At 47.9% G+C, this 11,286-nt stretch overlaps 1 protein-coding gene across 6 annotated transcripts in view; it reads left to right on the forward strand.

Annotated features, from left to right (window-relative positions):
* The window catches only part of Prosap (SH3 and multiple ankyrin repeat domains prosap), a 73,069-nt gene extending 64,699 nt beyond the window's left edge, over window positions 1-8,370 (forward strand). For 4 of the 6 annotated variants that reach the window (XM_076381624.1, XM_076381627.1, XM_076381625.1 and 1 more), the window contains 10 exons: window positions 1,213-1,993; window positions 2,464-2,735; window positions 3,350-3,526; window positions 3,701-3,911; window positions 4,004-4,205; window positions 4,314-4,623; window positions 4,752-4,945; window positions 5,072-5,236; window positions 6,466-6,766; window positions 6,864-8,370. In XM_076381624.1, coding sequence (XP_076237739.1) covers window positions 1,213-1,993; window positions 2,464-2,735; window positions 3,350-3,526; window positions 3,701-3,911; window positions 4,004-4,205; window positions 4,314-4,623; window positions 4,752-4,945; window positions 5,072-5,236; window positions 6,466-6,766; window positions 6,864-8,182 — 3,932 coding nt within the window. In that variant the 3' untranslated portion in view covers window positions 8,183-8,370. The remainder of the gene's footprint in view (window positions 1-1,212; window positions 1,994-2,463; window positions 2,736-3,349; window positions 3,527-3,700; window positions 3,912-4,003; window positions 4,206-4,313; window positions 4,624-4,751; window positions 4,946-5,071; window positions 5,237-6,465; window positions 6,767-6,863) is intronic. The other 2 variants (XM_076381628.1, XM_076381629.1) reach the window with 2 other exon arrangements.
* The last annotated feature ends 2,916 nt before the right edge of the window (window positions 8,371-11,286 follow it).

The raw sequence follows: 11,286 nt of genomic DNA on the forward strand, positions 1-11,286 counted from the left end.
AGCGATCTCAGTGCTGTCAAATTTGAGAACGTTATTCCACGATTATTCCGTACATCTAAGGTACCTACTGTAAGGTAATCCAACAGCATTGAAATTGCTCAGACAAGTCGATTAGTAATGTTTGGTAGTTGCTAGGTATCGAGTCACACCTGAGTAAATGACGCAGTTCTGTTTTTTTCGCAATTTCCGCTAATCACTTTGGTATGTCACCGCTTTGTCGAAAAATTTTCAAAAGAACTACGTTACTTACGCGATCGCTCGATACTTTTAAAGTGTACAATGTACGTCGTCTGGGGCCACACGATTTCGTTAGAGAAATTAAAAAACATTGTTTGTTACCAACTGGAACGTTTAGGAAAAACGCTAGTGGCCCTTCGACGCAACGGTTACATCTGACATTAGCGAATGGCACACGTGCAATGTCCTGAAAAGGGAGGGGATTTCTTACAGACGACTGGCAGCAGCGTTCAACGTATACATCGTAGAAAGGAAAAAGAATGAGAATAGAAACGCAGCAAATGGATAGGCGTATAATGTAATACGTGGCGCGCGCGTTTGAACGCTACGGCCAGTCGCAGTTGCGACTGAGAATAGGAAATCCCACCGATAGTGGAAAGATAGAAACGATCGTGGATGGTGACTCGGTGCCATCGTGCCAATATTCAGGTATATTGTATGGTAGAAGACAGATAGAAGCAACCGTGGCGAATGCGTGACTCTTTTGCGTATGCGCTTCTCACCGCTTTCTTGTACATGGTGACTAACAGAAACGTTGAATCGTCGTTGTCTCTGATACGTGAACGATCACCCACCGAGTAACACATTGTGTGCGTGCGGGAGTAAATGAGCGAGTGACTGGTTGCGTATGAGTCTGCTTCTGAAAATGATCGTCGATCCGCGATACGCTGCGCGAACATCGAATCTCGCTTCGAAGTAGCCAGTGCTCTTCGTTAAACACCTTGAGAAAAGAGGGTGAGATGTGTGTGTGTGTGTGTGTGTGTCTGTGCGTGCGTGCGTGTGTGTGTGCGTGTGTGTGCGCGTGTGTGTGTGTAAGGCAGTAAGGCAGGGGCGCATGTAACACGTCCAGAAACAGAGAGGCGAAATCGTCGGTCCGAGCTCCAAGGAAGATCCGAGACACCTTCGGAGATAGCGCCTATTTGTAAGGCTAAGTAATCCTTTCTTTACTTAACCTTGCAACCCTCGATTTTCCAGTACCGTTTAAAGGGCCGCCACGCTACAACCCGAAACGACGCTCGGTGGCGTTCGCCGGCACGTCGACGATGACCACGAGCTGCTCGGCCAGTAACTTGGGCACCCTGACCAGGATACCGTCCGTGGAGCAACAACACAGCTGCTCTGGAACTGCCGCCTCCGGCGGAGGTAGCCTCACTAGAACGATCTCGGTGGAGCAGTATACGAGCAGCGTCAACACGGTAACGAGAGTACCATCCGCGGAGCAATACGCGGCTGGCACCCTCGCCAGAGTACCGTCCACGGAACAGCAACAATTCCATCCATCCACCGGCACGCTTACCAGAGTACCGTCCTCCGGAGAACAATACGTCAGCTCTATCGCAACCGCGACCGGTACGGTTACCAGGGCATCCTCCTCCTCCTCTGCCTCTTCCTCCTCCTCCACCACCTCCTCCTCTTCCTCCTCTTCCTCCTCCTCATCCTCCTCCTCTTGCTCCTCCTCAGGAGAGCAATATTCCGCGACAACCGGTACGCTCAACAGAATACCGTCCACCGAACAACAATACCAGAGTGGTACACTAAATAGAGTACCGTCCATCGAGCAGTATCCGAGCAGGACTTCGTCAGGCGAACAATACGCCATCGCGAGGACGGATTCGCATCAGGGTACCCTCGCCAGAGTACCGTCCATCGAAACGACCAGAAATCCAGACTTACAAAGAATACCGTCCGAACAGAACGGCCATCGGATCGCCTCCGACTACCAGAGCCCCAATTCCATGAGGGATTCTAACGCGAGGTAAGCATAAACTGTCTTTGCGATCTTTTTTCCGAACTCCCCGTACGATCAATCGGCAGATCGCGTTACTACACAGCCTTCCTCGCGTATCTCGCGGTTCCTTCTTGGAAGAAAGATGGTAGGCACGGGAAAAGAATCTATGAGCTATGTTTAAACGACTACGTAGATACATAAGTAGGAGATACAGAGCGAAGTTTCTTATCGTTTCAACGTTTCTCTCGACTAAAGTATAGGTAGGTATAGAACTGTCCCGCCAGAAGCTTTCTTCCAGAGGAGTACTATTTAGAGTCGAAAGTTTCGGACGGTATTCAGAAATGCCTCGGCTGGGAAAGTTCTCCCAAGCTTTTCATCGAGCGAGACGAGATCGCGTTGAAGCAAAGACAATTTACGCTAATCTCGTGAGATTTGTCGAGCATCAGGTCGAACGATAGCCGTTCGACGGTTTATACGAGTTACGCTCCCATTTCAAGATTACCGCCAGCTGCCGCCGCCGCCGCTGCCGCTGCCGTGGTCGTGGTTGCAGCCGCGGAGAGCTATCAAAACGTAAGAATGGAGGGGCTGACGAGGTTGCAAGAACACCGGCTCGAGCTGCAACAACGTCTCGACATGCACAGAACGATGGAGATGCCGCCGTCGCCGTCGCCTAGCAGCAGAAGTCTAGCTCCCTTTAGCTCGGCTAGCTCGAGCCTCTCAGAAGGCAGCAATCAACCGTCCGGCGAAGATTCCGCCAGCATCGTTACAGGTATACACACAAACAGGTTTATTTTCTTCGAGTTTTCGCCGCGCCGAAAGGCGAGAATGCCTTTTGCGAAAGCACGCGCAGCCTCTGCAGGAACCTCCTCCTCGAGATCTCGTTATGCGTTTGCGATACGAATCGGAGGATGCGACTCACTCGGAAAGGTGGAAAGAAAAAGAAAGAAAAAGAAAGAAAAAGAAAGAAAAAGAAAGAAAAAGAAAGGGAGCACATAATTGCATATTTCACTCGTACGTCCAACCATCACCATCAGAATATGTACGGGGTACGCGAAGGTGGAACGTGGATCGTGGATCGTGGATCGTGGATCGTGGAACAAGGCAACTTTCTCTGCCGTTCGTTTCGACGATAAACAACTGACTACGCGCGAGAGCCTTTACACTTAACTCTGTCTTCTTAGTGGATGCAACATCAGCAACCTAGAGTTTTGTCGCCAGCAGCTGAGCTCTGGTTAGTTCGGCGTACCGAAGACTAGTTTCGTTTTTTCTAGCGTTAAGGTAGCCTGTTACGCTGTTAAGAATCTAGCGTTGCATGACGTTCATCGCTCTAAGACGACCCAGCGAACATTCGACCAGCCTCAACGTTTCCCTGAATTTCTCTAGACAAGAGTCTCGGCGATACAGCCTCCGACGTGATTAGCGACAGTTCCGGAGTTGGAACTTCGCAATCCGACACGACCAACTCCCTCTCGATACCTGGCACGACCGTCGTCTGCGTCGAGAGTTACAATAGCGGGATTCTGGGCCATTTAACCATCAATCAAGGGGATATCCTCGAAGGTATTACGACACTTTTCACTATTTATCACGAATTACTTGTATCCTTCCGTACGTTGTCGACCATTTCGAAAGCACCTCCTCGATTCCGTTAATTCTTTTCTTTTACAGAGAACTCTCGATACATTCGAATGTTCTGATAACAACACTTCTTCTTGTTCTTTCTATTTTGAACAGTGACGGGTGCTACCGACTGCGGTCTCCTCGAGGGAGTCCTTCGCGGACAAGGCACGGGTCTATTCCCTGCGCACTGCGTGCAGGAAGTCAGATTACGGCATACGAACATCCCGTTGGGCCCGCAGCCAGTCAGAGACGGACGGAACAGAGTGCTGGGCCGTAGGGAGTCTCAGCATAAGTATTTCGCAACCGCTCCTAGATTGAAAAAACCGTGAGTCGATTTCACTGTACCGCTACAGATCGAGCGAAGCGATTGGAATTTTCATACGCTAAAGTCGTCGTTCCATTTGAACGGTTTCTCAGGGTGACATCGGAACCTCGTACCGTTGTACTGCACCGCTCAAGGAAAGGTTTCGGATTCGTATTGCGAGGCGCCAAAGCGACTTCACCTCTGATGGAGCTGACGCCGTCCGCTAGGTACCCGGCTTTGCAGTACCTAGACGACGTCGATCAAGGAGGAGTGGCTGACCTGGCCGGTCTTCGAAAAGGAGACTTCCTCATTCAAGTGAGTTACTCCGATCCGAGTAACCTGATTTCCCTCTGATCCGTGTGATCACGGACGAGCACGTGTATCGATAAACGATAACGGTTTTTTCATTCGCGCCACTCGCAGATCAATGGCGAAGACGTGACGACGGCATCTCACGAGCACGTAGTCGATTTAATTAGAAAATCTGGAGAATTGGTTAGAATGACCGTAATCTCTCCGGTAATTAGCCTTCCGAACTCTCAATCGGCAGCCATTCTGCCAACTAGTCAACCTATCCAGAGACAGTACGCGACCCTACCGCGTAAGGGTAACAACAACGTGGCGATCGGTGGCACGCTAGGCAGATCGCCGGCTCCTATGCCACCGAGGAGGGATCCAAAGACGACGTTGAGCGTTGGTCGAGCGCGAGCTAGATCAATGGTCGCTGGATTAGGTAAGTTCCTACTTGAAAGGAAATTAAATGTATCGTGTCGACTCGCCTTCGTCGACTCGCCTTCGTCGACTCGCCTTCGAGTTCGCCGATTCACGATCGAAATGTTTCTTTCTATGGCGGCGTCGCAGAAGGTGGTGGCGAGAGAGACGATCGCGACGAAATAACGTCGACCGGCGCAAAATCGAGTAGCGCGGAATCGATACATCTTCCTCAGCAACCATCGACTGGACCGAACACCGGGCAAAATACGCCGGTACAACCGAGAACGGCCAGCATTCGGTCGAGACCGACCTCCAGTAGGATTACTGCCGCGGAACTGGAGGTACATACGAGAAAACGAAGCATACGCGTTGTTGCTCGATCATGAACGATGCGCTTCTTGATCTCTCCTTGAATGGCATCTGCACGAACGAATCGAGGCTTCAGCTTCGTCCTTCCTTTCTTCCAGGAACTGTTTCAGCGGCAGCAAGGTAGCGCCGCTAGCGGTCAATACAGCTCATCCATGATGAGCTCTCACTTTCAAACTGGCCAAACTACCAAGTCGCATCCTTCCTCACCTGCCAAGACCGGCAGGGTATACGCGAGTGTAGCGGAAATGAAACGCAAAGGCAAAGTAAGGACACCTTTCTCGAACTTTCAGTTCATTCGTTCAATTTCTCTCTATTCGCCTGTTCCGTAGATCGTTGCTCCTTACCTTATTATCTACTATATAGGTATTATTTACCTACGCGTTGGTGAACGATGTGAAACCTGATATGTAGATTGATGTAACAGCCAGTAGTAGATCCATCCCTTAGGAATCTTCTTTTCTTTTCGATTCTTATAACAAGTTCGAGAGAATAGATCCTAAATTTCATAGTTTCATAAAGTTAGTCTTTCAACTAAATCGATAACGCCCTTCGGTTCACTCGTCTTTCTCAATTCTTCTCGATCCTTCGATTCGACAAAGGAGTTTCAGGGACTTTGCTCATAGAACCCTCTTCGCGAAGCATGCCGCCTCTTGGGTGATGGTAGCTGTTTTTACGCATGTGTGTTATAGTTTTCTCGCAAGTCAACACGAGCGTACAGCAAGGGGCGTTCCTGGTACGAGAGAGACAACGAGGACGACTTATATTACTGATCGAAAATACTTTGTTTCTAGCGCGACCATGACTTGCATGATTCCAGGTGACTAAGCCATTTGCTAATGAAAAACCGATGCTCGAAAGGGCATCGGGTATCACCATCAGCTTTACGAACACGCCTCGCAGAGCTAACGATGTTGTATATCCATGTAACGAACATTTTAATTATCGCGCTTTATCTTTTTTGCATGACGATGCTGTTTCTTTGCGCCTACGATACACCACTAACATGTTAACGTTTCTACGTATAGTTTGTGGTAAGCCCCTAACGCTCAAACGCTACTCTTTCGACCGACTTCGCAATCCCGAACTTACGAAATATTTCAATATCTTGCAAGCTCGTGTATAGTACTCTCGTCGCGTACATACTCGTTAAGGTAGAGAAGCTCGCGTTCTATCGTCCAATCGCTTCTTCTTTTAGGTGCTTTCAATTTCAAACCTATGATATTTCGACAGCACATGTTGCATACCTATACATGTATCCGCCGTTTCGCGAAACGCTTCTCGTCAGAGCTCATAGTACGTACGTCGCGTCGTGTTGTGACTTGTGTTTCTACGTACTCGAACGATTGACGGTATCAATAGCGGAGAGCTACGACTATCGTCTCGGCAAACGCTATTTTTAACGTCGCGTTGTTTTTTCGATCGATTTTGGATCGATTTTGGATCGATTTTGGATCGACTTTGGATACTGACTCGTGAATCGGTATGTTCGCAGTCTAATTCGAGAGTGCGGTTCTTCGGTGGAGTAGGCGGTGGATCCGATCTCCATCGGGACTTCCACAGCACTCCAGACTTGAACGTGCAGCTACAATCGTCCGTGTTAGCTCCGAAAGGGCACAGAAGCCAAGAGGATGTGAACGCGTTGAACGGGAGAAACGGACTTCCACCGCCGAACCACCCACCACCGCCTCCACCGGTTGGTCAAGTCGTGAAAGTGAACGTGGGTGCGAACGTGCCTGACGTTGTTACCCCAGCCTCCGTTTACGATAACATGGCGCACATACAACAAGTCAAAGGTACCTACCCCTCCTTCAATAGATTTCGAATAATCTTTAGTTTGAAACTCGATAGGTTGTTCAGATGATTCAACAGCGGATATATTCGCATATTTAGAACTGGCAGCCGCAACAACGGAAGGTGGTTACGGCGTGATGTCCAGCTTCCGGCCATCGAACAGCGCGAAATTGTACGCGTCACCAGAGGACATGAAAACCGTCGGATATCGATCTCGCAGCTTACCAGCGCATACGACGCGCTGTCACGTGAGAAAGTCGCACAGCCTGCGAACGACGAATAACACGACCTTCAAGCCGCTCAACAACCAGCCGCAAAACGCAACCGGTACAGGAAGCAAGACAAATCAAAGCCAAAACAATCAATCGGCGAACAACCAATACGCACAACCGCTCAAAACGAATAGAAGCCACAGCACGGCGGGTATCAGGGAACGAAAGAAAAAGGCTATCCCCACGAGCGCTTCAGTTACGAATCTTTCCTCGATATCGAGCAACAGTGGCGGAAGTGCCATAACAGCAGCTGCTCCACCGATCCCGGAGCCTGACTATAGTCTGTCCGAGTCAGAGAACGACGAAGGCGAGGAAGAGACCGACGACGACGGGGAGTCGGAAATCGCGAAGGAACTGGAGAAGGCAGCCGCGAGAGAAAAATTCGAGTCCACTAGGGAAACGTCGGGCAACTCGAACACTTCGGGCTCTAGCTCGTCCGGAGGCAGTTCGCTGCCGCACTCGTTCAGCGTCGAGGAAATCCAAAAGGTCAGGACGCAGCTCAAGTCCTCGAAGAGTCATCCGAACGACTTCCTACTTCAACAGACTCAACAGTCTCTCGTGGAAGACGGCGACAACAGCTCGAGCGGGGTCAGCTCCGACCAGGACGTCCCGGTGGGCCCGCCGACGGGCTTCGACGACACGACCGTGAGGAATCTCGCGAACGAGACTACTGGTCAACATCCGACAACGGTACTGCCCTCGGTCACTGGCATCACCAGCGGCGTCACCAGCGGCGTCACCAGCGGCGTCACCAGCGGCGTCACCAGCACCGTCACCAGCGGTGTCGCCACCGGTCACGAGAAAGACTCGAATCCCAAACGAACCGGCTACGCCGGTAGCGGATTGCTCACCAGACACGCGGTCAGCTTGGCTCAGCTCCCGCCGCCGATCGAGGCAGACGCCGAGGAGCAGAGCAACGATCTCTTCGTCCCACCGCCGCCAGAGTTCAACGCTGGACCATCCGCGGGCAATCCGGACGAGCTGGTTTTCGCGCCGCCACCACAGTTCTGCGACAACAAGCAACAACCGCAGCAGACGGTGCAGCAGCAACACTCCCAGAATCGCGTCAAGATCATCGGAGCGATTCCGAAAGCTGCTGGTGGTAACCAGCTGAAGGCTGCCGGCGGACGATTGCACAACCAATGAACGATCGTACCAACAACTTTCATCGACGCGCCTACGATCATCCACCCACAGTCAATTTAATATCCCTCTCAAGACTTTCTCCTCCGCCCAAGGGTATTGATTGACGCAAACTAGGGCTCGGTTCTCAACGCAATACGGACACAAACGTGTATGCGATTTTTTCACTAATAAGATTTTCGTAAAACAGACATGTTGTTCTGATGGTTGAAAAAGAGATTCCTAACGAGCGAATGCGCGTCGTCGTCGTCGTCGTCGTCGTCGCTTCCGCAATTATCCTTACAATTAGTAGATACAGCGACAGCCGAACGTGCATATTCGGCAAATTTTTACCATAAGTTTAGAAATGCGAATTATAAGAATCGCGAACGTGCAAGATGGAAAGCGGTCTCCATCGCTTCCTACCCTTCGAATCCGAGACTTTCGATTTGAATGGACGCGTACGTCTGTAGCTGGCACGGCCTAACAAACGGCAAACCAGATCCACGAGCCTTATGTATTCCAGCTCGTCGTTTCAAAAGGAAGAGGAAGAGGAAAGAGAGGAGAGACAGAGACAGAGGGAGGGGGAGAGGGGGGGATTCCGTGCGCGCGAAAACTTTTCATATTTCTACTTCGGCACGTACGACGCGTGTTCGATACTTTGATACTACTAACGATCTTTAATACCTCCTTCAAACATACCATACATTTCTCTCGCTCCATTGAAACCACGTAAAGAGCAAGATATTCTTCTGTCTTTCTCTTTTTCTTCTCTCATCTACCGCCATCAGACCCCCGCCCCCCATGTTCCTCTTTATGCCCCTCTCATGTCTAAACACTGCTCAAGAGCCTAATTACAAAGTTCTACTCGCAAAGTCATTTAGGAGATTGTTTCTAGTTTGTAATAACGATCGATAGCGTAACGACGAGTATGAATTTATCCATAAACCCTCGTAATCATCGCGTTAATAGAAAAACGCACTGTACTACTACGTTAACGCACCAACATTACTCAGCTTGTAAGATAGAATCGATCGTATTCCTTCCATTAAAGTCTCGAGTTACCGGGAGCCGCGGAATCAGAATTCGCGGCGAAACACGTCGCAATGGTGCCCGCGTCCTTCCGCTTCTTCTCATTTCTCTTCGTAAACGATTAATCGCACAGTTGAATGAGTTTGAGTCGATGAAAATTCGAAACCGACCGTTTACTCGCTCTTAAATCCCGCGTTGCTTTACCTTTGTATATATAGTATACGTAACGAATCGGAAATCATTCGGAGTTGTATATCGTTATTTAAGTGAACGACATGAAAGAAGAATCTTGCAGCTCTCGGTAATCAAAGCTACATACTTGTATATACCGACTAACAGTGCTCTATGTATTTGAATATCTATCACGATGAAATGATTATTGTCATCGTCACATTTGCGATCACACCGCGAGAAACCCTAAGCGATTATTCACGAAGAGAAGAAGAGAAAACAACGTCCTTCCTAATTATTGTTTCTATGCCTTTTCAACTTTAAGGATTGATACAGTATCGTATAAGGAAAAAGGCGCATGTGAGTCGTAAACATGAAAAAGAAACGATTTCAAGTCGAAGAAGGGAATTATATACGAGGATAAGTATTGAATGTTCCTTAGATATTTTATTGTTTGTTTTAACGATCGGTAGAATGCGAAAGAACACCGTCAACGCGTGTATATCGTTTCTGAAGGGAAGACAAAGAGAAAAGAAATGAGGAAAGTTGATGGTATCGACTGAATTTTGAGTATTGATTGAGTCAGTAAAGCAATATTGTACGCATTACAGCGGCTCGTGTAATAAAAGACCATTTCGGAATAGAGACAAATATTCTGTTTGTGTTTACGATCTCGACGAACAAATCTACATATTATTTTCGCCGACTATACCAATTACTTCCACGCACGAAATACGCTATAGATAAGTGAATCGTGATAGTTCGTTTGTGTCGCACGACACGCGAGTTGCGCAAAGGACGGACAAGAGAACCTATAGTTGTTAACGACATTCCTGCCAAAACTAATTAAAATAGCCTCTATGATATAGTAAAATTTATGAAGGAGTTGCAGACGTTGCACCGGTACTTCAAACACGAGTTACTCGATTCTGTGCATAACACGTTTTCATATATTTCTTCCCAATCGCTTTCCGAAGCTGCTCGAAAAGTGACGAAAAGTGACGAAAAGTCTGATCGATATACGAGGTTAACGCAAAACACATGATACAACTGAAACGATCACACTTTACACTTCGTACTCGGTTTACGATCGTAGAATCATTCCTCTTTGGGTTAGGCCATGTATTTTCAGCTATCCTATATGTACAGTTTAAAACGCTCCGGATTCATTTCAACAATACCGCGACGATCCATGACCTCAGAATTTGTGGCTGCCGAAAAGCGATCATCTGGGCACACGGGGTCGTAAAATGTATTATATCTACATATACATAGTTCGCTTTAAAAGACCGCCAATTTCGCTCAGCTGCATTTTCCATCGATCATTTCTTTTCGAAGTTAAAGTACAGTGTATGCGCATCGGTTAAGATGACAGAGTGTAGAAGAATTGGGAATAAAACCAAGCGAATTTCGAAAACGGCAACTTAAACGATTCGAATGGCAACGCTTTCTATGCAATTGCCGAATATCAAATCATGAAAAGATCTTTCCTCCAACAGTCACCATTGGTGTAGTAAACGTCAAAAAACAATAACTTCTTTTCATTTCCTCTGGGTCACTCCTCGTTAGATCACTGCTTACAATCTGTTTTAATCGTTGCTCTTCTTCCAACACATTCCTCTTTACTCCGTTACTATGGTAGCGTTATCATCTTGCGAATATCGTTAGTACCTTTCTCCTATAATTGTACTGTATCTCGAGTTACAAGGTACACGCAATTTTTGCGACGAAAAATAATAATCGATCATGTTCAAGTACTTGATGGCATAGTTCACTACAATTATCCTTTCCTTTCTTATCTAACAAATGAACATCGATACTCTTCACCTGATCTAGGAAAAAGAAAAATCTTACGGAAATACTTCGTGTAAGTATAATTCAGAGGTTTTGTCGAATGTAAAAATGAGATAATAAGTAATTGAATT

This window comes from Calliopsis andreniformis, chromosome 6, assembly GCF_051401765.1.
Source record: "Calliopsis andreniformis isolate RMS-2024a chromosome 6, iyCalAndr_principal, whole genome shotgun sequence".
Taxonomy (NCBI): Eukaryota; Metazoa; Arthropoda; class Insecta; order Hymenoptera; family Andrenidae; genus Calliopsis; species Calliopsis andreniformis.